Source organism: Anomaloglossus baeobatrachus, chromosome 3 (assembly GCF_048569485.1).
Source record: "Anomaloglossus baeobatrachus isolate aAnoBae1 chromosome 3, aAnoBae1.hap1, whole genome shotgun sequence".
NCBI lineage: Eukaryota > Metazoa > Chordata > Amphibia > Anura > Aromobatidae > Anomaloglossus > Anomaloglossus baeobatrachus.
The window spans coordinates 423,504,500-423,531,450 of NC_134355.1; the positions used below are offsets into that span (position 1 = coordinate 423,504,500).

Consider the following 26,951-nt stretch of genomic DNA (forward strand, 5'->3'; position numbering starts at 1 on the left):
CTCTCTCCTTCCAGCCTCCCCCAGCATCAGCCTCCCCTTCCCAGCCTTCCCCAGGATCAGCCTCTCTCCTCCCAGCCTCCTTCCTCCCAGCCTCCCTCTCCCAGCCTCCCTCAGCATCAGCCTTCCGCTCCCAGCCTCCCCAAGCATCAGCCTCCACCAGCATCAGCCTCCCTCGTCCCAGCCTCCCCCACCATCAGCCTCTCTCCTCCCAGCCTTCCCCATGATCAGCCTCTCTGCTCCCAGCCTCCTCCAGCACGCCGTGCTCCTCTGCCGACACTCACACACCCGATCGCATCCACTCACACACACCCGATCGCATCCACTCACACACACCCGATCGCATCCACTCACACACACAGACACTGACGATATCGCACATACGCGCTTATACTCACAACATCCGGGGATATCACATGCTTCTGGCCATGTGATCCTCCGGCAGGTCCTGGAAGATCACAACAGCACAGTATCGAGGCCGAGAAGCAAGCGATATCCCAGGATGTTGTGAGTATGTGGATGCGATGTGATGTGTGTGTGTGTGAGGTGTGTGTGTGTGTGAGGTGTGTGTGTGTGTGAGGTGTGTGTGTGTGTGAGGTGTGTGTGTGTGTGAGGTGTGTGTGTGTGTGAGGTGTGTGTGTGTGTGTGAGGTGTGTGTGTGTGTGTGAGGTGTGTGTGTGTGTGAGGTGTGTGTGTGTGTGAGGTGTGTGTGTGTGTGAGGTGTGTGTGTGTGTGAGGTGTGTGTGTGTGAGGTGTGTGTGTGTGAGGTGTGTGTGTGTGAGGTGTGTGTGTGTGAGGTGTGTGTGTGTGAGGTGTGTGTGTGTGAGGTGTGTGTGTGAGGTGTGTGTGTGTGAGGTGTGTGTGTGAGGTGTGTGTGTGAGGTGTGTGTGTGAGGTGTGTGTGTGAGGTGTGTGTGTGAGGTGTGTGTGAGGTGTGTGTGTGAGGTGTGTGTGTGAGGTGTGTGTGTGAGGTGTGTGTGAGGTGTGTGTGTGAGGTGTGTGTGTGAGGTGTGTGTGAGGTGTGTGTGAGGTGTGTGTGAGGTGTGTGTGAGGTGTGTGTGAGGTGTGTGTGAGGTGTGTGTGAGGTGAGTGTGAGCCGCTGTACACTGTTAACTATGATACACATCGGGTAACTAAGGGACCTTAGTTACCCGATGTGTATAATGGTTACCAGCTTTCACGGCCTCCGTGAAGATCCCAGCATCGCAAGGTTATGTCTGGCGCTGCTGGGATCCTGACGGAGCCGGTGTAGAAGCAAGCGATATCCCAGCATGTTGTGATGTGTGAGGTGTGTGTGAGAGTGAGTGTGATCTGATGTGTGTGTGTGTACTCACCTGGGAATCGGGGCTCCGTGTCAGTTGGGCCAGAGCGAGCGTGGATTGCGTGAGGGGGGCGGGGCCTGCAGAGAGCCGGGGCGAGAGGCCAATCCGTGTGGGGGGGCGGGGCCATGGCGAGCCCAGCGGCCAATCAGCTTTGTGTCACCGTAAGGACACAATTTCGGAGCATGACAGACAGACAGATAGACAGACAGACAGAATAAGGCAATTATATATATAGATGCCGCCGATAAGTGGTATAAAACGTGTTGAGAAAAAAGTTACAAATATAAAAATGTCATTGAAAAAGTCATCTTGTCCAGTAAAAACACAAAACAAACCACCAAACAGCTCCATCATTGGAAACCTATGAGAGCTACTATGATAGCTATAGTTCTGAGAATAAGGTAATGCAAAAACCTATTTTTTTAATCTTTTTTTTTTTTTTTAGAAAAATGGTTTCTATTATATAAAAGTGGTAAAACATAAAAAAAAAAAATTATATCCATGTGGCTTTGCTGTAATTGTAGTGACCCCAAAGAATAAACCTGTCTTGTTACTTTTACCAAACAGGGAATGGTGTATTAAAAACAAAACAAAAAAACAAACTACAAAACCCACAATTCCTGAATTGGCATGCTTTTCTTTCTTTTGTGAGCCAAGTAGGATGCCATGGCTATAACTGTAGCTACCATTGTGGCTTCTTTGTGTGATGTCACACGCCGCCAAGTGTGCTAAATGTGGATACCAGGGAAGCCGGGGTCCTTGTCCAACTCCACTTCGCAATAACCGTGATTAGTTCACGGTGAAATGGACTAAAGAAATTGGGACATGGACTCCTGTAGTGAAATACAAGTCTAGTGGATGACTGATCACAAATAATCCACCAATCGTAATAAGAAGGTGTTGGAATAATACTACTTCACTATGTACATGATGGTCCGTCATATGATGTGATATTAATAAGGTTAGGAGTTGACATACTTTATAACTTGAATATACTGTTTTCACACTTTGGCAGTGTCTGGAATAATCCGCTGCTAGCAGGAGGGGTCTACAGTCCAAATTCATGTTGGAAAGGTGGCTATGCTGATTACGCTTTATTTAACTCAAAGAAACAATTTTTCTGCCAATTTGTCACAAAATAGAAAACATTAAAAAAATATATTTTAATTAAATACAAACATAAAATATACAAGGTAGGAACATTGCTACCACTTATTGGAGCCTGGAGTTCTTATGGAAGCACAATAATGAGCAGTAACATTTCCTCCTATGTATCCGGTTCAGAAGGCTAGTTTCTTCATCATAAGGTAAATGCGAGAATCGACCTCAAACCCATGCAGGTTATTAGCATCTCCCTGTAGCCTCATTAGCAGACCACCATATGACACGTACGCCGACCTATAACAAGAAAACAAACACATTTACCATATATATATTTCATGCTACATTCTAAATATGAAGCATTGAAAAATATATGAGGGTACAAAGGACAAAAAATACAAAAACTAAGTTCATAGGAATCCTTACAGGCGAGTGGCAGCTTCAGTGGATGTTTCATCTCCTTCTATCCTATATACTTTTCCATACATAACATATTCAAACTGGTCAGCTCTGTAAAGAGTACACAAAACATAGCTGATCATTATGGATTAAAAAATCTTGAAGGCCATCTTGACTACAGCATTAAAATGTAGGCACCTGGAAGGACGGTCGTCATTGGGGTTGTATTCACCATCATCCAGTGTTCCGTCTTCATATAGGGTGTTAGCAATAACCAAACGAAATTTATCACCTAAAGAGACAATGTCGTGTATTAATATATAGAATTATATATTAATGTACCTTGAAATCATAACTAATGGCATAAATTCTCTTTCATAAAGCCCTGCTTGAATATTAGAGAATACAAGGGCAGTTAATAAACTCCTCTATGTAGGGAAGGCATTATAGGGACAGGAGCTGCATGATAAACACATTTGTAGCTATTTGCTGTCCAGTAACCACAGAATGGAAAAGATAAGCTCTCTCCATCCATGGAACACGGGGATTTTACACACTGTCAGTTTTCATTTCTTATGTGTTTTCCCCTATAATTGCTTTATAAACAATATATCTGTGGAGTTGGTAAGCCAGACTTACAACCCCAATATTTGTGGATATTCTGACAACTGCTCCTTTGTAGCTCATATAATTAGCAAAAAAAGTTCTGCTTCACTTTAATCACTGCTTTGTGTAGTTCTTATCAAATCACCGATCAGCAAAAGATCACCAGAGGACTAGTAAACCTGCTGACAGGTAGTCCATCCCTCCCATCCCACTGATTTGTGCTGTCTATGCAGAGTACACACAGAAATCTGTCACTCAGTGGTGTGGGTGAGGTTATACAGAGCTCAGCATTCCGAGAACTGGTAGATCTGAAGCAGATAAAACCGTGATTTTATTAAAACTGAAGCGACCAATAAAGTGACGTCTCTGGAATCAGGGTCTCTGTCCCTTTATCTTGCTGCTCTCAGATGGGGTAGTGAAAACCTGGAGACAGATTGTATTTAAAAGAAAAGAAAAAAAAAAAACAAAACACATTCTCATTCACCAGAGCCCTATCAATATGTTGACTTCCTCTTCTACATGGGATGTCATGTGATCACTGCAACCAATCACAAGCTACTAACTGGCTACAGCCTTCACATTCCATCCAAGCCTAAGAAAATCTTTTTTTCTGACAGAAAATGGAGGCTGCAGCAGATATAGAATGGTCCCCACCAGAAAAGCTGCAGGTGAGTATCCATTATTTCTTTATTCTGTTAATCAAAATTGCCCATGTGTGCATTAAGAAATAAAAAAAATTAATAATGACACCTGGCGTATAAGACGACCCCCGACTTTTGAGAAGATTTTCAGGGGTTAAAAAGTCATCTTGTACGCTGTAAAATACTGGAGATATATATATATATATATCTCCAGTATTTTACAGCGTACAAGATGACTTTTTAACCCCTGAAAATCTTCTCAAAAGTCAGGGGTCGTCTTATACGCCAGGTGTCATCGCTTCACACATAATAAAAGATACTTATCTCTCCTCCATGCCCACGCTGCCTACAGCAGTTTCTTGCAGTCCGCAGGAACACAGACCCCTCCGTGATAGCGTCCGTGCACGGAGCGGCCGCTGCAGGATGTCGTCATGGCTTTAGTACAGTTGAATACTTTACAGCACCACAAAGCATTCAACTGCAGTAAAGCACTGACAGTAGCGGTGGCCCTTTGTATTACTTCACTGTTTTCCAACCCTGAAATAGTTAAAAGAAGTGACATAAGATGGAACATGTACCCAACAAGGTTGTTTTGTCATTGTTGTGCATCACGTTCTTTTTTTATAGTGTAATCTGCCTGTAAAAGACGCTGTGTGCACCTTGCCTAAGGGTCTTTTTACAGAGAATTTATATCAGGAGTGTTTGGAGCAGAAACACTCCAATCAAAACTCAGTTTGTAAATTCCTCATGGACGTTTTTCGAGTTTCTGCTCCAAGTTCTCTGCAAAAACCTCAGTGTGAACACACTCTTCCTTATGTGTTGTTGAAGAAAAAAAGCCAGGAGTTGGAGTAGGGACATTATTACCAACTCCACCCAAGTCAGACTCTGCAGAATATAGAATTCACTTTAAACCAAGCAAATCAATCCAAAAGCTTACCCAGATCCACAGGATAAATCTGTATATTTACATCAAGAATCAGATCCATTTTAAAGGACTCACTTTCACAATGCAGCCTTGAAACTGAAAAGAAAAAAAAAAAAAAAGTTAAATAAAAATGTAATTTGATTGCTTTTTTTATATACTAAAACCAGTTAATCATGCTGTACAAAGTAATCAAATAACATTTCCCCCATATCTACGTTATATCTGCATAATTTTTCAAATGTTAGTTTATTTGGTTAGGATTTAAGTCACTCGGTACATTTATACAAAAAAAAATAAAAAAAAAATCCTCAGCAGTTGATACCTTTTAGTTGCGAACTGAAAAGATGATAGCAGTTTGAGATTACGCAGGTCTCTTCATTAGACATGGCATAACAAAATCTGAACATTCATATTTATACACAACAGGTAAATATGCCGTACGTTCCGTGTCCTGTTGTGTATAAACATGTGACTTCAGATTGTGTTATATTGAGCCTGAAGAAAAGACCTGAGTAGTCTCGAAAGCTGCTATTACCTTCTTGTCAGTTAGCCATTAAAAAGGCCGGACTTTTTTTTTTTTTTATTAAAACAATTTTTTTCTAGCAGCAGTGTGTTTCAAGAAATTTCCAAAACCTGTTTCTTTAGGGATCTATTCAGATTTTAAAAAAAAAGACTGAGGGGTTTATATATTGGAAATTCCCCCAGAGCAATACCAACTTACAAACTACACCCTTCAAATATTTAAAAAAAAGGTCCCTAACGGCCACCGGTTTTATGCGTATCAGTGGTCGTTAAGGGGCTAATTCTTGGGATTAATGCTCCAGGTGCAATAGTCAAGGAGAAGCTCAGGTTCTGTGTCCAGGGATGCTGACACAAAGTGATATCAAGAAGAGACTATTTTACCATCATATTTGCCCTATACATCCTCCAGAGACCCTGGGGGAAACCAATACAGGGACTTGTTTGGAGATTATTTTTTTCCTATGCCTAGTCAGACCATTTGTTTTGCAGCTTTTCTTCAGTAGTTTTGGTCTTTTTAATTCTAGTGACTATATGTGCATGCAATCATAGACATGGGTAACATGCAAAAACTTTGCAGATTTTAAACCTTTATTTTTAGGAGAGGTGTCTGTAACTGGATCAGACCGTTAACCGCAAACATACCGTATTTTTCGGACTATAAGACGCACCGGACCATACGACGCACCCTTGTTTTAGAGGAGGAAAATAAAATAAAAATTTTAAGCAAAAAATGTGGTCATGACACACTTATGGGACGAGGATCTGCTGCTGACACTGTTATGGGGGTAATGTCCCCAAATTCTCTGCTAAGGTACCCCATCCTGGTAATGATCCTCCTGCCTTGAATATGTACCCCATCCTGGTATATGCCCTTATCCTACTATATAGTAGCATCCTGCTATATACTGCCATCCATCCTGCTATATACCCATCCATCCTGCTATATACCCCCATCCATCCTGCTATATACTGCCATCCATCCTGCTATATACACCAATTCTAATAAATGGCCCCATCCTGCTATATACACCAATTCTGCTATATACACCAATTCTGCTATATGGCATGTATCCTGTATCACACAAAAAACAAAAAAAAACCCCCCAAAACGTTTATACTCACCTTTCCCTGCTCCATGCAGCATCTCTCCTCCCCCTGTCTGTGGTGGCAGCAGCGCCGCTGATCTGTGTGGAGCCATGACCGGTCACTTCCCTGCAGCATCACGATGTCCTCCTGTCTGTGCCGGTCAGCTGACCTGCGTGACTAGTGGCGCACAGCGATGACGTCATCGCTGCGCTCACCGCTCTCTACACAGATCAGCTGACCGCCACAGACAGGAGGACACTGCGGTGCTGCAGGGGAACGGTGAGTATGCCGTACTGATTCACTGCCCCCTGCGCTGATAATGATGCGTGGGGAGCAGTGAATACAGCCGCACACGATCACTCCAGGCTGTACTTGCCAGGGGTGATCACAGCCGGCTGTTAATTATGCGCGCACCCCCCGCCCATCACCCACCCACCTGTCAGCGCCGCCTTCAGCACTGAGGGATGATAGGCAGGATGATGGGCGTGCATATGTAATGAGCGGGCCCACATAGTCACGGCAGGTGCTGCTACAGCCTACTCCGTGCCGCCGATGACCAGCTCCACCGCAGCACCCTCATTCCCTGCCGCAGCCCTACATTCATACCATTAGACGCACCCCCAACTTAAACCCAACATTTTGGGGGGGAAAAAGTGCGTCTTATGGTCCGAAAAATACGGTAATTTTGTACGCATTTCTTTAAAATATTTCACTGTGACGCAACATTACATCAAACTGGCATGTTTTCAGGTGTCTTCTTTCTGAAGGAATAGATATGAGGATTACATGACTTATGTTGATACTATTAGAATAGTGTTGCATGAGTCTCCATTTTTCCTGCAACGCAAAAGCCCCTATTATACGTCTGCTGCCACCTGTCTACCATGCACTGGGTTTTTCATTTACATAGAAACCACAATGCAGAGGTGATGATCCCACATCCCGGGCAGCAAATAATAGTCCACTAAAAAAGTAAAAATAAATAAGTAATGCCGATTTGTATGCAATTTTACATAAATTGCATGTCAGTTAGCAAAGCTTCACCTATGCCTTAGACAATCTCAGTCCTGGCTGTTTCTATTCTAAGTTTGTGTTTTATACAGGAATGAGTTGCCAGTGTCTGCACAAGGACAATGCTGAGTGCTCATTTCTAAAGCTAAATCATTTACCTGTGTGTCATTTACCTGTATGCCAACCTGTGACCGAGCATAGGTTGGCATAGCTATCAGCCTGAGCAGTTAGCCACACGGCCGACACATTGCGCTCACACCTGTGTCAAGCAAAAGTCTACAAGAGGAGCTACTATAGCCTGAGACTACAGTGGAAAGGGAGGAATTGGTGGAACTATGCTAATTGAAAAACCGTATATACTCGAGTATATGCAGAGTTTTTCAGCCCATTTTTTAAGCTGAAAATGCCCCCTTCGGCTTATACTCGCGTCAGGGTCCCACAAAATTTTTTTTCTCATATTCTCACCTGTCTTCCGTTCTTGCGGTGACCTCAGCTGCTTCTTGTAGACCGCAAGGCACGTAGACCCCTCCGTAATAGCATCTGATGCACGGGGCTGCAGGATGCCGTCATGTCTTTACTGCAGTTCAATGCTTTACAGTGGCGGCGGTGCAGCAAAGCATTAAACTGCTGTAAAAAGTGCTGACAGCAGCGGTGGCCCTATGCGCACCACTGCCGGCGTAAAGCATTCAACTGCTGTAAAGCCACGATGGCAGCCTGCAGCAGCGGCTCCGTGCACGTGACGTGATCATCAAGGGCTGCCTCTTGCAGACCGCAGGCATAGAGCCCTCCATGATCGGATCCCGTTATCGGGCCGTCACTGCTGCTGTCATGGCTTTACTGCAGTTGAATGCTTTACTGCACTGCTGCTGTCGTAAAGCATTCAACTGCTGTAAAGCCACGATGGCTGCCTGCAGCGGCGGCTCCGTGCACGGGACGTGATCATCAAGGGCTGCCTCTTGCAGACCGCAGGCATAGAGCCCTCCATGATCGGATCCCGTTATCGGGCCGCCACTGCTGCTGTCATGGCTTTACTGCAGTTGAATGCTTTACTGCACTGCTGCTGTCGTAAAGCATTCAACTGCTGTAAAGCCACGATGGCTGCCTGCAGCCCCGTGCATTGGACGCGATCACAGAGGAGTCTACAAGAAGCAACTGTCACCGCGGGAATGGAGGACAGGTGAGAATTTTTTTTTCATAACAGAAGACAAGAAGGGGACAGATAGGAGGACATTACTGTAGAGCACATTACTAGAGCCCAAGGAAGGGGCACAAGGATGGGGCACATTACTACAAGGGGGATAAGTATGGGCACATTTCTACAAGTATGGGCATATTACATTTTATTGGGATCTATTTTTATTTTTGAAACATCCCAGTAGCTGCTGCATTTCCCTCCCTAGGCTTATACTGGAGTCACTACGGTTTCACAATTTTTTTTGTGCTAGAATTAGGGGCCTCGGCTTATATTCTAGTATATACAGTACATTAGTAAATTATGCAAAGTTGCAGAAATAAGGAAAATCTGTGAACATACACTTTAATTTGGAATCTATCAGTAGGATCAACCCTCCAAATCCATCTATAGGGGCATGTAAGTCATAGAAAGTGGAATAAAGTGATACCTTGATTGCAGGGATCTGATGTCTTACTCCAGAGAAATCCCCATTTTCTTAATATGCACACGAGCTGTTAAGATATATGGGCTGAACACGGATCTATAGAATTGCCCCCAGAGTTTATTTTAAACTAAGGGGGCATTACCAGTGAGAGACATGTAATGACTGACCTTCTACTCTCATGATCTCATCGCAGAGCTGAGCTGTCACATTACAAACATTTGCAGCTGTCCTCTCACTGCTTTAGCTTCCATCTGACAGGCTGCCATTGTGGTGGAGGTCAGTACATCAGAGCTGACAGCAGTATGAGAAGAGAGTTGCAGCTACAAATGTGTTTGTAATGACAATATTCAGCTCAGCTGTACTCTGTTAGCTATAATCACCCACAGATCTGCAGTCAGGTCAGGAGAGCAAACTGTCAGTCATTACATGTCTCACACTGGCAACACCCCCTTTCATTTAACATAATCTCTCTGTAGGCAGGTGCTCAAGGAGATCTGTGTGCGGCATATTATATATAATTTTTTCTCTGAATTAGGCCATCAGATCACAAAATGTCACGGCATCATGCCATTCAACTTTCTATGACCTGCATATCCATACAGATGATTTAGGAGGGTTGATTCTACTAACAGATTCCCTTTAAAGAATATTACATATCAGCATTGTATAAACCCATAATTCTTACCTCGATCAAACTTTCTCCCTTCAGGATCAATGTCTTTCACATCAAAGATATCTTCAAACAAAATTCCAGCCATGTTTTATAGTATCCTGAGAGTAAAGATAAAATAGATCAATACATGGCTATCGTCTCACATATCTTTCTCTATGTCACATAGGTCTAAATTGTTATTTCGGAAAAGGAAAAAAACAAAAAAACAAAACTTAAATCTCTCTTTAGACAGCCCCTGATCATAAATTGTATCCCTGTTGATTTTCCCCATGGATCAAAACAACCCCTCCGAGCAAAAGGGCTTATTTTTGGCAGGACGAGTTGTACTTTTGAATAAAACAATTAGTTTTACTATATAGTGTACTGGAAAACGGCAAAAAAACCTCCAAGTGCGAAAAATAAATTGCAAAAAAAAGTAACTGCATGATTGTTTTTGGGATATTTTATTCACAGTATTCACTATCTAGTAAAACTGAAGTGTTGGTGTGATGCCTCAGGTCGGTACGATTTCATAGACACCAAACATAGGTTTACTTTTATCTAAAGGGGTTAAAAAAAATTCACAAGTTTGTCCTTAGCGTTCTCATTTTTCGGGAACTATGTCTCAGTTATGGCTTATATTGTGTCTCGAGCTGACGTTTTTAGCGGTACCATTTTTGCACAGATGCTACGTTTTAATTGCCTGTTATCCCATCTTGTGCAAAATATGCGGCGACCAAAAAACGTAATTTTGGGGTTTGGATTTTTTTTTGCTGCTACGCAGTTTACCCCCATCTTCACCGATCACATCGAATTGTGCAGTGATTATGGGGGCCTTAGTGCCGGTGTATGCGCGGTGATGATGCGTGCGGGAGTGCCGGCGCATGCGCGGTGATGATGCGTGCGGGAGTGCCGGCGCATGCGCGGTAATGATGCGTGCGGGAGTGCCGGCGCATGCGCGGTGATGATGCGTGCGGGAGTGCCGGCGCATGCGCGGTGATTATGCGTGCGGGGAGTGCCGGCGCATGCGCGGTGATTATGCGTGCGGGGAGTGCCGGCGCATGCGCGGTGATGATGCGTGCGGGAGTGCCGGCGCATGCGCGGTGATGATGCGTGCGGGAGTGCCGGCGCATGCGCGGTGATGATGCGTGCGGGAGTGCCGGCGCATGCGCGGTGATGATGCGTGCGGGAGTGCCGGCGCATGCGCGGTGATGATGCGTGCGGGAGTGCCGGCGCATGCGCGGTGATGATGCGTGCGGGAGTGCCGGCGCATGCGCGGTGATGATGCGTGCGGGAGTGCCGGCGCATGCGCGGTGATGATGCGTGCGGGAGTGCCGGCGCATGCGCGGTGATGATGCGTGCGGGAGTGCCGGCGCATGCGCGGTGATGATGCGTGCGGGAGTGCCGGCGCATGCGCGGTGATGATGCGTGCGGGAGTGCCGGCGCATGCGCGGTGATGATGCGTGCGGGAGTGCCGGCGCATGCGCGGTGATGATGCGTGCGGGAGTGCCGGCGCATGCGCGGTGATGATGCGTGCGGGAGTGCCGGCGCATGCGCGGTGATGATGCGTGCGGGAGTGCCGGCGCATGCGCGGTGATGATGCGTGCGGGAGTGCCGGCGCATGCGCGGTGATGATGCGTGCGGGAGTGCCGGCGCATGCGCGGTGATGATGCGTGCGGGAGTGCCGGCGCATGCGCGGTGATGATGCGTGCGGGAGTGCCATTGCATGTGCGGTGATGATGGGGTCTCTCTCAGCATAAAAAAAAAAAAAAAGGATCCTTTTTACCGGATCCGTCGCATCAGTTTTTACACAATCTGAGACGGATCCGTTGCACCAACCGGATTGTGCCGGATTGCAAAAAACTGAAGTGTGAAAGCAGCCTAATGCAAAATTGCTAATTTTTTTGGAGCAACTAAGAGTTGCTACAGCTGTGATGAACATAGAAACATTGTTTAGGCGCTGCACTCAAATCTCGCAACTTGTCTCACCATGGATCCTGGACGTCTTCAGTGGGTGGAACTGCAAGAAACTAGTAACTGCAGCACCACCACCCCCTGATGATGTGCTATTCTAGGAGGGGTAATGGACACTGTGTGGAGTGACTGCAGCTCCAGCCTCCTGCAACGTCACATTTGAAACCCTCTCAAACGAAACATCACAGGAAAAGCAGTAAAAAGAACACCCACAGGAAAGTGTAAGATTTTATAATAAAGCAAATTACAAAAGTGGTAAGGGTGTAAGGATAGACACTTAGAAACGACATATTAGATATTGGATTGACCCTTAAAGGCTACTAAAAAAAATGTCATTAAGCAGCAAATTATACGGACTGGATTATTTTCTACTGGTAAGAACTAGAGATGGGCAAGCACCAAAATGCTCGGGTGCTCGGTCCTCAAGTCAAGCAGGTCAAACGCCCTGAAAGGGCTCAACTCGAGTAAGGAGTATATCGGAATTCAATGATTGGGCAGTTCGTCCCTCCGTCCACAGCCAGCCAGCCATAAACAGAACATTTCTGGGAGAAGGGAGTATCTTTGACACACTAAACGTTGCTTTACCACCAGTGAGAGCCAGAGACTGAGAATGCCTCTCCCTGGGGTACCTGCACACATCATGCAGTGAAGCTAGACTGTGCGTTGTGCTTCGTTGTTTCACAGACGAAACATCTGGGCACCCGCGATACTTGACCGAGCTCTGAATACCCGAGCACCCCGATGCTCGATCGAGTACCAAACAGTGCCGAGCACAATCACCACTGGTGAGAATATATGTTACATTCAGTTGTTTTTTTTTAATTAAATGTTTTTATTAAAGTTTTACAAGTTACAACCAAATAAACATTGGAGGCTACCCAGCCTCTACCCCCCTCCCAACCCCCCCTCCCCAACAAACATTAAACAAACAGACTTGTAAAAAGGAGAAATAATGTCAAATCTGCAGCTCCACACATTCCTAGACAAAAGTTTTTAAGTACCATTATTACCTTTATCAATTAATCCAATTAGACTTTTGTTTTCCTTTATGAGTTTTTGCTTTGTTTGGCATTATACACAGTTAAATGTCATTTTTGATGAAAAATCCAACCTGTTCCCATGTTAGGGTACCTTCACACTTTAGCGATGCAGCAGCGATCCGACCAGCGATCTGACCTGGTAAGGATCGCTGCTGCATCGCTACATGGTCGCTGGTGAGCTGTCAAACAGGCAGATCTCACCAGCGACGTGCAAGCGACGCTGCGCTTGCACGGAGCCGGCGTCTGGAAGCTGCGGACACTGGTAACTAAGGTAAACATCGGGTATGGTTACCCGATGTTTACATTAGTTACCAGCGCACACCGCATAGCTTAGCGTGTGCAGGGAGCAGGAGCCGGCACTGGCAGCGTGAGAGCTGCGGAGGCTGGTTACGAAGGTAAATATCGGGTAACCACCTTGGTTACCCGATGTTTACCTTAGTTACAGCTTACCGCAGGCTGTCAGACGCCGGCTCCTGCTCCTTTCACATTCAGGATTGTTGCTCTCTCGCTGTCACACACAGCGATGTGTGCTTATCAGCGGGAGAGCAACAATAAAAAAACGAACCAGCACTGTGTGTAACGAGCAGCGATCTCACAGCAGGGGCCAGATCGCTGCTCAGGGTCACACACAGCGAGATCGCTAATGAGGTCACAAAAAACGTGACTCAGCAGCGATCTCAGTAGCGATCTCGCTGTGTGTGAAGCACCCCTTAGGGTACCTTCACACTTTAGCGATGCAGCAGCGATCCGACCAGCGATCTGACCTGGTCAGGATCGCTGCTGCATCGCTACATGGTCGCTGGTGAGCTGTCAAACAGGCAGATCTCACCAGCGACCAGTGAACAGCCCCCAGCCAGCAGCGACGTGCAAGTGACGCTGCGCTTGCACGGAGCCGGCGTCTGGAAGCTGCGGACACTGGTAACTAAGGTAAACATCGGGTATAGTTACCCGATGTTTACATTAGTTACCTGCGCACACCGCTTAGCTGTGTGTGCAGGGAGCAGGGAGCCGCGCACACTGAGCGCTGGCTCCTTGCTCTCCTAGCTACAGTACACATCGGGTTAATTAACCCGATGTGTAATGCAGCTACATGTGCAGAGAGCAGGGAGCCGCGCACACTGCTTAGCGCTGGCTCCTTGCTCTCCTAGCTACCGTACACATCGGGTTAATTAACCCGATGTGTACAGCAGCTACATGTGCAGAGAGCCGGAGCCGGCAGCACAGGCAGCGTGAGAGCTGCGGAGGCTGGTAACTAAGGTAAATATCGGGTAACCTATTCATACAAAAAATCCCCAATATTATGAAAGATAATCTTAATTTTTATTCAAATAGAAAAATTAAACATCACACCAATTGTGCATCATTACACAAATCAATTGCCTTATGTCAACCAAATGGCAGCCCCTGATCTTGAATATCAAGACCAGGGTTTACAGTGAAACAATAAAGACAAATTGATACAATTTAAAAACATATATCCAGTTATTGGTTCACACAGGGACACAGATTGTGAAATCCAAACTTAACTCGGTAACTCCCCAAGTGACTATGTTGGCACGTTGGTGCTGACTCTGCGGTCACAGTCATGGATGTTCATCCAGGAGTATCCACATGAAGTATTGGAAAGTGAGTCCTTTTAGTCAAACGTGAACCACCAGACAATTCCTATCATTAAAGACGTCTCCACCTCGACGTGTTTCCCCACAAGGGTATGTGGTTCATCAGGAGGCTGGAAAGTAAGTATAGTCTTATCAACTTCTCATAGCACATGTAAGGCCAATAGACATAGCAATACAACAGGTGCAACAAAATCCATGAAAACAGTAACAAAATACACAGATAACTCACTTGTCAGATAGTAACATAGGGGATATGCAGGTCCATGGCGTCACACAAACGGATCTGCAGCACTACAGTCAATACCATTTAGATAACATGCTGCCGTCCTCCAGGCGCCATGGAGCTGCATATTCCCTGCCGCCTTAAATAGCCCTTGCTAAATCAAACAGCTGGGGAGAAATCCCCATCCTCCCCCATTCGGCGTCACCATAATGTCCACTGCGCATGCGCCGTTAAATACGATCAATGCGCATGTCCCAGCTATACACTGTGAAGGAAACCCTTCACAGTCCTAAGCAACGCCTTCCTTGTCGTGACCTCACACAGTCACATGATCAAGGATGGGCGTGTATACAGAAATATGTGACGTAGCCGCACTGTGTGCTCTGGAATGTCCACAGCTTGTAGATTAAGATAAAGAAGCAGCCGCGCTCACATACATAGGAAATCCACAGCATTTAAAATAATATAGGGGCATTTCGGGAGGCACATACAAACACCGATATATAGTGATAAGATGCAGATGCGCTCATTCTGAAATCCCGGACTTTTTAGCATTCATAGTGACATAGAAGGTTTCAAAAGGGGCAATACAGGAACCCAGCAGCATTAGAGGATCCCATACACCCAAAGGTAGATGCGATCCCACTAAATACATCATATATATAGACGCCTATATGCAGACGTCCTAAATATTGCACAGAAACCGCATCGCTATATATATCTAGATACAGCATGGGTACAAAAAGAGCAATACATAAACCCAGCAACATTGAAGGATCCCATCCACCCACAGCTAGATACAGCGTGAGCACAAGATGAATATACAGAGGGAATCCCACATATACATATGCAGATATCATAGCAATTTATTACACATATAATACATTCATAAGGATCCCCTGTATGCTAGGAGCCCTTGCACCATATATGCACGTTCAATGGTCACTAAGTCCGATACACATCCTTCACATGTAGTTAACAAGTATAGCACTGGCAAAATCATCATAAGTTTAAAACCAGATGTCAATTTTGGGGTCCCCCCCATCAATTCATTGACCCAGAATTTTCAGACAAGTGAGTATGATACTACGAATATTCCCTATAATAAGGGTAATCCCCCATATTAACCAAGGGTTTTATTCTCCCTAGACACGGAACCAAACCTCTAACATAATGTGGGCCTATCTAAAACTAAGTAGGAAGAAAACAATTAAAGGAGAGCTGCTCATTAAGCCCCCCCGGGGCTAGTGATCCCATCCTAAATATCCAAGATGATTCTCTCTGCAGCAGAACCCTGTCAAAATCACCACCTCTCGGACTACGTCTGACAAGCTCCAATGCTGAAAAACGTATAAGTTTAGGGTCACCTTGGTGAACCCCATTCATATGTCGGGCGATGGGGGTGTCACGTTTATTCCGAATATCCGATAGGTGCTCCCCCACACGTCTCCGCAACTCCCGTAGGGTTTTACCCACGTAGTCACGGGGACACGTGCACGTAGCCCTGTAGACCACCCCCATTGACTTACAATTGAAGAAGTCCCGCAAGAAAAACCTATTCCCATTCGCCGAACTTCTCACCATTTTACATTGTTCCATTGAATCGCAAAAGCTGCAGCTACCACACCGAAACATACCCACCACTTGCCTATCCAGCCAAGTACCACCTGGACAAGGTCCCTGGTACATGCTGTGCACAAGTTTATCCCCTATGGACCGACCCCTCCTGTATGTAATACAGGGGGCCATCGAGATAAACTTGGCCAGACCCGGATCCGCCCTTAGGATATTCCAATGTTTTTTGATTATACTAAAGACACGTTCCGATTGAAGATCGAAGGTGCCAATTATCCGTAGGACATTTTCATCCTCTTTCCTCTTCTTTGGCGTCATCAGAGAGTGTCTATTGGTATCCCTCGCAAAAGCATAGGATTCCTGTAAGACATGCCTGGGATAGCCTCTATCCAGAAACCTCCCAAACATATCTGACGCCTGCACCCTAAAATCTGATTCCCTTGAGCAGTTCCTACGTATTCGTAAAAACTGCCCTTTAGGAATCCCTTTCCTAAGGGGAAGGGGATGATGACTCTCCCATTTTAACAGGGAGTTAGTTGCCGTGGGTTTTCTGTAAGTAGCTGTCTGTATCTTGCCCTTTTCGTCCTTTGATATAGTAAGGTCAAGGAAGGTAATACAGTTCAAATCACAGGCATAGGTGAATCTCAATCCCAAAGCATTGTTATTGAGAGACCCCACAAATAGTTCAAAATCATAAACAGACCCGTTCCAGAGGATGAGGATGTCATCAATGTATCGGACCCATAGTCCGATACATTGATGAAATTCCCCATCCTCCCCTCCAAAAACCACCGTTTCCTCCCACCAGCCCAGGAATAAATTTGCATAACTGGGGGCACAAGGGCTCCCCATTGCAGTACCCCTGAGCTGGTGGAAGTACTTGGTGTTAAACAAAAAATAATTGTGATGGAGAGTAAAGGACAACAGCTCTATAATAAGAGCATTATGTCTCATACACTCAATTGCTCTTGTTTTCAAAAAGAAATTAACTGCCTGAATCCCTAGATCGTGGGGAATAGAACTGTATAGTCAATGGGGGTGGTCTACAGGGCTACGTGCACGTGTCCCCCCGTTTACCCCCGTAGTCCCCGTGACTACGTGGGTAAAACCCTACGGGAGTTGCGGAGACGTGTGGGGGAGCACCTATCGGATATTCGTAATAAACGTGACACCCCCATCGCCCGACATATGAATGGGGTTCACCAAGGTGACCCTAAACTTATACGTTTTTCAGCATTGAAGCTTGTCAGACGTAGTCCGAGAGGTGGTGATTTTGACAGGGTTCTGCTGCAGAGAGAATCATCTTGGATATTTAGGATGGGATCACTAGCCCCGGGGGGGCTTAATGAGCAGCTCTCCTTTAATTGTTTTCTTCCTACTTAGTTTTAGATAGGCCCACATTATGTTAGAGGTTTGGTTCCGTGTCTAGGGAGAATAAAACCCTTGGTTAATATGGGGGATTACCCTTATTATAGGGAATATTCGTAGTATCATACTCACTTGTCTGAAAATTCTGGGTCAATGAATTGATGGGGGGACCCCAAAATTGACATCTGGTTTTAAAATTATGATGATTTTGCCAGTGCTATACTTGTTAACTACATGTGAAGGATGTGTATCGGACTTAGTGACCATTGAACGTGCATATATGGTGCAAGGGCTCCTAGCATACAGGGGATCCTTATGAATGTATTATATGTGTAATAAATTGCTATGATATCTGCATATGTATATGTGGGATTCCCTCTGTATATTCATCTTGTGCTCACGCTGTATCTAGCTGTGGGTGGATGGGATCCTTCAATGTTGCTGGGTTTATGTATTGCTCTTTTTGTACCCATGCTGTATCTAGATATATATAGCGATGCGGTTTCTGTGCAATATTTAGGACGTCTGCATATAGGCGTCTATATATATATGATGTATTTATTTGGGTGTATGGGATCCTCTAATGCTGCTGGGTTCCTGTATTGCCCCTTTTGAAACCTTCTATGTCACTATGAATGCTAAAAAGTCCGGGATTTCAGAATGAGCGCATCTGCATCTTATCACTATATATCGGTGTTTGTATGTGCCTCCCGAAATGCCCCTATATTATTTTAAATGCTGTGGATTTCCTATGTATGTGAGCGCGGCTGCTTCTTTATCTTAAAGGGAACCTGTCAGCAGAAATGTCCCCTAAAACCTAACAGATTCCCCCTCTGCAGCTCCTGGGCTGCATTCTAGAAAGGTCCCTGTTATTATTGTGCCCACTTTCTGACCGAAAAAAAGTGTTTATAAAGTTGTACCTTTTTGGCTTCTGATTCTGTAAATCCGTCACGGGGGCGGGCAGCCTGATGCCCGTTATTCTGCCCCCTGGTCCTGTATGCCGCCCCCATCGCTGATTTCAATACTTCTGGACGCCGCCCACTGCTCCAGCCATCCCCGCGCATGCCCAGTGCCCATCTCTCGGGGATGAGCACTGTGCCCAGCGTCACGTGCACGCAGGGTTAAGATTATGGGCGGTGCTGTGATGTTTATTCCTAAGCAACCGCCCATAATCGCGGGACCGCGCTTTCGGTGTAGTCACTGCTCCGCGCTCTTCCCATCTATTTCCTGCCTCGGGGCAAGATGGGAAGGAGACGAAGTGAGGTCAGCAGCAGCGCGCTTGCGCAGAAAGAAGCAGGCCGAGGGGGAAAGCGCGGTCCCGCGATTATGGGCGGTTGCTTAGGAATAAACATCACAGCACCGCCCATAATCTTAACCCTGCGTGCACGTCACCAGCGGTGACGCTGGGCACAGTGCTCATCCCCGAGAGATGGGCACTGGGCATGCGCGGGGATGGCTGGAGCAGTGGGCGGCGTCCAGAAGTATGGAAATCAGCGATGGGGGCGGCATACAGGACCAGGGGGCAGAATAACGGCCATCAGGCAGCCCGCCCCCGTGACGGATTTACAGAATCAGAAGCCAAAAAGGTACAACTTTATAAACACTTTTTTTCGGTCAGAAAGTGGGCACAATCATAACAGGGACCTTTATAGAATGCAGCCCAGGAGCTGCAGAGGGGGAATCTGTTAGGTTTTAGGGGACATTTCTGCTGACAGGTTCCCTTTAATCTACAAGCTGTGGACATTCCAGAGCACACAGTGCGGCTACGTCACATATTTCTGTATACACGCCCATCCTTGATCATGTGACTGTGTGAGGTCACGACAAGGAAGGCGTTGCTTAGGACTGTGAAGGGTTTCCTTCACAGTGTATAGCTGGGACATGCGCATTGATCGTATTTAACGGCGCATGCGCAGTGGACATTATGGTGACGCCGAATGGGGGAGGATGGGGATTTCTCCCCAGCTGTTTGATTTAGCAAGGGCTATTTAAGGCGGCAGGGAATATGCAGCTCCATGGCGCCTGGAGGACGGCAGCATGTTATCTAAATGGTATTGACTGTAGTGCTGCAGATCCGTTTGTGTGACGCCATGGACCTGCATATCCCCTATGTTACTATCTGACAAGTGAGTTATCTGTGTATTTTGTTACTGTTTTCATGGATTTTGTTGCACCTGTTGTATTGCTATGTCTATTGGCCTTACATGTGCTATGAGACGTTGATAAGACTATACTTACTTTCCAGCCTCCTGATGAACCACATACCCTTGTGGGGAAACGCGTCGAGGTGGAGACGTCTTTAATGATAGGAATTGTCTGGTGGTTCACGTTTGACTAAAAGGACTCACTTTCCAATACTTCATGTGGATACTCCTGGATGAACATCCATGACTGTGACCGCAGAGTCAGCACCAACGTGCCAACATAGTCACTTGGGGAGTTACCGAGTTAAGTTTGGATTTCACAATCTGTGTCCCTGTGTGAACCAATAACTGGATATATGTTTTTAAATTGTATCAATTTGTCTTTATTGTTTCACTGTAAACCCTGGTCTTGATATTCAAGATCAGGGGCTGCCATTTGGTTGACATAAGGCAATTGATTTGTGTAATGATGCACAATTGGTGTGATGTTTAACCCCATAGCGACGGCCTAACGTCTCAAGACGTCGGAAAAACAGGGTACTTATTCTGTTCCGACGTCTTGAGACGTCAGGCCGGAAAAAGCTTGTAGCGCCCCCCAGTGACGAAAAATCTCGGGGGTTTCAGCTACCGGAGGTAGCTGAGACCCCCAAGATTATGAATCGGGGTGTTTTTTTTGGACCCCGTTAATGCGATCGCCGGTATACACCGTATACCGGCGACAACATTAAAAAAAAAAAAATGGCCGGTAAAATTGATTTATTTCTCATCTGACGTGATCAAACATGTCAGATGAGAAATAAATATAATCCTCTAGTGCCCCCAAAGCCCCCGGTACCGGAGAGTCCCCCCACCACCCCTACCCCCCCTCCGGAAAATCCAAGATGGCGCCGACGCGCGCTGAAAACTGCCGCCGCCGCCGCCTCTGCATTCATTTCCCTCCGATCTGAAATGATCAAACATTTCAGATCGGAGGGAAATGTCCTCCCCCTGACCCCTCCTCCGGTACACCGGAGCTCTCTGGTCCCCGGAGCCCCCTCCGGTTCTCCAGAGCCGCCTCCCCCCTCCCCCCTCCGGAGCGTGGAAAATGGCGGCCGCATTCATCCTACTCTTTCTGCCGCATGTGACACGTCACATGCGGCAGAAAGTTGTCCCCAGGTCCCCCCGTCACCCTCCGTCACCCCCCCCAGCCCCCGGTCATACGTTACCTGTCTGCTGGTGCTCCGGCCCCGCGATCACGCCGCCTCCTTCTCTTGAATGCTGGCGGCGCATGCGCAGACAGCGGCTGTCAGCTGGATCCCTGCAAGCAGGGATCCTGCTGACGTCGCTGATGCACAGGCTCCACTGTGGACCGGGGGAGGGTGAGTGCAGTGATCTGCAGCCACACTCCTCACATGGAGAGGCTGCTGTTCCAGAAAATGGGGGGTACGTTCTGTGAGCGTGCCCCTCATATTCTGGAATGAGGTTACTGCAGGTCACTCTGCCCTAGGTTGGACCGGGGCAGTGTGAGTGCAGTATTCTCAGATTACTGCACCCACACTGCTCATGGAGAGCTTGCTCTTCCAGAAAATGGGGGATACGTTCCCTGAACGTGCCCCCCATATTCTAGAAGATCCAGAGACGGCGTGGGACCTCAAAAATGGATTACAGCGACCGAAATTTATTTATTTACAATAAATTGGTAAAAGAGGAATGTTTCGGGGAGTTTTTTTTCAAATAAATTTTTTTTTTGTCTTTATTTTTTTCTATTTCTTGACTGGGTTAGTGATGTCGGGTATCTGTTCAGATGCCGTGACATCACTAACCCCAGGGCTTGATGCCAGGTGACATTACAGCTGGTATCAACCCCATATATTACCCCGTCTGCCACCGCACCAGGGCGCGGGATGAGCTGGAGCGAAGCGCCAGGATTGGCGCATCTAATGGATGCGCCACTTCTGGGGCGGCTGCGGCCTGCTATTTTTAGGCTGGGAAGAGTCCAATAACCATGGCTCTTCCCACCCTGAGAATACCAGACCCCAGCTGTCTGCTTCACCTTGGCTGGTGATCTAATTTGGGGGGACCCCACGTTTTTTTTTTTTTTTTTAAAAAACGCCTGGGGAGCCCTCCAAATTGATCACCAGCCAAGGTGAAGCTGTCAGCTGTGGTTTGCAGGCTACAGCTGTCTGCTTTACCCTAGCTGGCTATCAAAAATAGGGGGGACCCCACGTCGTTTATTTTAATTAATTTTTTGGGGGGCTAAATACAAGGCTAGGCACCCTTTAGTGCCACATGAAAGGCACTAAAGGGCGCCAGCTTAGAATATGCAGGGGGTGGGACGTTATATTTGTTTGACATCTATCCATTCATCCATTGTAGCATTTTAGGCTGTGCGCCCACAATCGGGATTTGCAGCGTTTTGGGCGCAGAGTGTTTTCCCTGCGTCCATAACGCTGCATTGTGCAGTAGAAGCACAGTGGAAGGATTTTTAGAAATCCCATGCCCAATGTGCTTGCCCAATGTACTTCTCTTCTCCGCAGCATAAACCGACCTGTGGCGCAGCTTCCCGAGCCTCAGCATGTCAATTTATGCTGCGGAGATGAGTGTTCTCTGCAGGTAGCATAGAGCTCCACAGCGGCCTGAACCCAAATCGTGGGCATGGGCAGCTGCGTTCTCCCGTGGACAACACTCACATCTCTGCAGGAGGCTGACACTGTATACTAGACGCCGTGTCGCTGGATCATGGCCACATAGCCTAAAAGTGAGACATTTGTTGCTACAGCAACATTTTTGTGAAGTACCTGTGGATTCAAAATGCTACTATACTCCTGAATAAAATCCAGTTTCCAAAATGGAGTCACTTGTGGGGGGTTTCGAATGTATAGGTACCCAAGGGGCCCTGCAAATGTGACATGGTGCGCGCAATTTATCTCAACTTTTCCAGAATTCAAATGGTGCTCCTTCCATTCCAAGCCCTCCCATTTATCCAAACAGAGGTTTTTGGCCACATGTGGGGTATCCCTGTGCTCATAAGACATTGGATAACAACCTGTTGGGTCCACGGTTTGTTGTTGTCTCTTGAAAAAGTGAGAAATTTGATGCTGAAGCAACATTTTTGTGAAAAAAGAAGGGAATTTTGTTACTTACCGTAAATTCCTTTTCTTCTAGCTCTTATTGGGAGACCCAGACGATTGGGGTATAGCTACTGCCCTCCGGAGGCCACACAAAGCACTACACTAAAAAGTGCAAGGCCCCTCCCCCTCTGGCTATACCCCCCCGTGGTATCACGGGTTCTCCAGTTTTAGTGCCAAAGCAAGAAGGAGGAAGCCAATAACTGGTTTAAACAAATTAACTCCGAATAACGTCGGAGAACTGAAAAACCGTTCAACATGAACAACATGTGTACCCGCAAACAACCAAGAAATCCCGAAGGACAACAGGGCGGGTGCTGGGTCTCCCAATAAGAGCTAGAAGAAAAGGAATTTACGGTAAGTAACAAAATTCCCTTCTTCTTCAGCGCTCTATTGGGAGACCCAGACGATTGGGACGTCCAAAAGCTGTCCCTGGGTGGGTAAAGAGATACCTCATGTTAGAGCTGCAAAACAGCCCTCCCCTACGGGGATGTCACTGCCGCCTGCAGGACTCTTCTACCTAAGCTGGCATCCGCCGAAGCATAGGTATGCACCTGATAATGTTTGGTGAAAGTGTGCAGACTCGACCAGGTAGCTGCCTGGCACACCTGTTGAGCCGAAGCCTGGTGTCGTAGCGCCCAGGACGCACTCACGGCTCTGGTTGAATGGGCTTCCAGCCCTGAAAGAACCGGAAGCCCTGCAAAACGGTAGGCTTCCAGAATTGGTTCTTTGATCCATCGAGCCAGGGTGGCTTTAGAAGCCTGCAACCTCTTGCGCGTACCAGCGACAAGAGCATCGGAACGGCGTACGGGCGCCGTGCGTGAAATGTAGATTCTGAGTGCTCTCACCAGATCTAGCAAACGTAAATCATTCTCATACCGGTGAACCGGATGAGTGCAAAAGGACGGTAAGGAGATATCCTGATTAAGATGAAACGAGGATACTACCTTAGGGAGAAACTCCGGAATGATGCGCAGCACTACCTTGTCCTGGTGAAACACCAGGAAGGGAGCCTTGGATGACAGAGCTGCCAGCTCAGACACTCGCCGAAGCGATGTGATCGCAACGAGAAACGCCACCTTCTGTGACAGGCGAGAAAAGGAAACTTCCTTCAGAGGCTCGAAAGGCGGCTTCTGGAGAGCAACTAGAACCCTGTTCAGATCCCATGGATCCAACGGCCGCTTGTACGGGGGTACGATATGACAAACCCCCTGCGGGAACGTGCGCACCTTAGAAAGACGTGCTAGACGCTTCTGAAAAAACACGGATAGTGCTGAGACTTGCCCTTTGAGGGAGTCTAGCGACAAGCCCTTTTCTAACTCCTATTGTAGGAAGGAAAGAAAGATAGGCAATGCAAATGGCCAGGGAGACACTCCCTGAGTAGAGCACCAGATTAAGAAAACCTTCCACGTTCTGTGGTAGATCTTAGCAGACGTGGGCTTCCTAGCCTGTCTCATGGTGGCAACGACCCCTTGGGATAATCCTGAAGACGCTAGGATCCAGGACACACAAGCCACACAGTCAGGTTCAGGGCCGCAGAATTCCGATGGAGAAAACGGCCCTTGAGACAGTAAGTCTGGTCGGTCTGGTAGTGACCCCGGTCGGCCGACCGTGAGATGCCACAGATCCGGGTACCACGATCTCCTCGGCCAGTCTGGTGCGACGAGTATGACGCGGCTGCAATCGGATCTGATTTTTGCGCAGTACTCTGGGCAAGAGTGCCAGAGGTGGAAACACATATGTGAGCCGGAACTGCGACCAATCTTGCACTAAGGCGTCTGCCGCCAGAGCTCTGTGATCGCGCGATCGTGCCATAAATGCCGGGACCTTGTTGGTGTGCCGAGACGCCATTAGGTCGACGTCCGGCCCCCCCCCCCAGCGGCAACAGATTTCCTGAAACACGTCCGGGTGAAGGGACCATTCCCCCGCGTCCATGCCCTGGCGACTGAGGAAGCCTGCTTCCCAGTTTTCTACGCCCGGGATGTGAACTGCGGATATGGTGGATGCTGTGTCCTCCACCCACATGAGGATTCGCCGGACTTCCTGGAAGGCTGCTGACTGCGTGTCCCTCCTTGGTGGTTGATGTATGCCACCGCTGTGGAGATGTCCGACTGGATTCGGATCTGCTCCCTTCTAGCCACTTTTGGAAAGCTAATAGGGTAAGATACCCTGCCCCGATTTCCAGCACATCGAACTGAAGGGTGGACTCCTGCTGAGTCCACGTCCCCTGAGCCATGTGGCGGAGACAAACTGCTCCCCACCCTGACAGACTCGTATCTGTCGTGACCACTGCCCAGGATGGGGGCTATGGCAATGAGGTGGGAATAAGCCACTATTGCAGAGAGTCCTCGGCCGTCAGGGAAAGGGAGACTTCCCGTCCAGGGAGGTTGACTGCCCATCCCATTGGCGGAGAATGTCCCATTGCCGTTGGCGCAGATGAAACTGCGCAAAGAGAACTGCCTCGATGGCTGCCACCATCTTCCTTAGGAAGTGCATGAGGCGCCTTAAGGGGTGCGACTGGCCTTGAAGGAGAGACTGCACCTCTGTCCGCAGTGAACGCTGCTGGTTCAGCGGAAGCTTCACTATGGCTGATAGAGTATGAAACTCCATGCCGAGATACGTTAGTGATTGAGTCGGAGACAGATTTGACCTTGCCAAATTGATGATCCACCCGAAAGTCTGGAGAGTCTCCAGCGTAACATTCAGGCTGCGTTGGCATGCCTCGAGGGAGGTTGCTTTGACGAGTAGATCGTCCAAGTACGGAATCACCGGGTGTCCGTGAGAGTGCAAGACTGCTACCACTGCTGCCATGACCTTGGTGCCCACCCGTGGGGCTGTCGCCAGACTGAATGGCAGAGCTACGAACAGAAGATGTTCGTCTCCTATCACAAAACGTAGAAAACGTTGGTGCTCCGTAGCAATTGGCACGTGGAGATAGGCATCTTTGATGTCTGTTGAGGCAAGGAAGTCTCCTCGAGACATTGAGGCAATGACGGATCGGAGGGATCCCATCCGGAACCGCCTGGCGTTCGCATGCTCGTTGAGCAGTTTCAGAACCAGAACAGGACGGAAGGAACCGTCCATTTTTGGAGCCACAAAGAGATTGGAGTACAAACCCTCGCCCTCGTTCCTGAGGGGGGACAGGGATCACCACTCCTTCTGCTCTTAGAGCGTCCACCGCCTGCAGCAGGGCATCTGCTCGGTGGAGAGGTGGGGCCGTTCTGAAGAATGGAGTCGGAGGACGAGAACAGAACACTGTCCTGTGCACGTGAGCACAATGTCCGTCACCCACCGGTCTGTGACCTGTGGCAGCTAAATGTCGCCAAAGGCGGGGGAGTCTGCCATCAACCGCGGATGCGGAGAGAGAGAGAGAGAGCGAGAGCTGAGAGTCCTGAGGAGACCGCCTTGGTAGCGGTTCCTCCGACCGCCTTCCTTGGGCGAGATTGAGCCCGGCCGGAATCTGAGCCCGTCTGAGGTTTTGTAGCCCTTTTGCACGAGGACAATTGGGACCTGCCGGAGCTTGGGAAGGACCGAAACCTCGACTGTACTTTTAGGACAGCATTAACAGGGTAAGTCGCAGTGCAGACATTGCGGGGTTACGGACGCCTCTGCGGTACAGATGTCCCTGCTCAAGGTCAGCTGCGCAAGAACAGCAGAAAAGGTTAGGTTGCCAATACGGCTGTGGATGCCGGAGCAACCGACACGCCGATAGCCTCCTAGACAGATTTCAACCAGAGTCCATCTGTCTGTGAATGGCATCTTGAAGTGAAGCCCCATCTCCAGTGCAACTATGGCTCTATATGCAAGCCTGGAGATTGGAGAATCCACCTTTGGACCCTGGGTCCAGCGCTGACCACGTCAGGGGAAAAAAGGGATAACGTGTATCCTAAAAACGTTTGGAGAAGACGCTTATCTGGTAAGCGTGGTGTTCCTGGACTGCTTCTCTGAAGTCAGCGTGGCCAGAAAAATACTCAATATCTGCGTGAGACACTGAAAAGGAACTTCTCCTGTTCGTCTCCTA

The 26,951-nt window shown here is 47.6% G+C and overlaps 1 protein-coding gene across 2 annotated transcripts in view; it reads right to left on the reverse strand.

The window, feature by feature from the left end:
• Window positions 1-2,462: 2,462 nt before the first annotated feature.
• POLR2H (RNA polymerase II, I and III subunit H) overlaps window positions 2,463-26,951 on the reverse strand; it is a 38,277-nt gene continuing 13,788 nt past the window's right edge. For both annotated transcript variants that reach the window (XM_075340338.1, XM_075340339.1), the window contains exons 2-6: window positions 9,914-9,999; window positions 5,003-5,086; window positions 3,017-3,110; window positions 2,846-2,929; window positions 2,463-2,716 (exon numbers count right to left, since the gene is read on the reverse strand). In XM_075340338.1, coding sequence (XP_075196453.1) covers window positions 2,599-2,716; window positions 2,846-2,929; window positions 3,017-3,110; window positions 5,003-5,086; window positions 9,914-9,986 — 453 coding nt within the window. In that variant the 5' untranslated portion in view covers window positions 9,987-9,999 and the 3' untranslated portion in view covers window positions 2,463-2,598. The remainder of the gene's footprint in view (window positions 2,717-2,845; window positions 2,930-3,016; window positions 3,111-5,002; window positions 5,087-9,913; window positions 10,000-26,951) is intronic.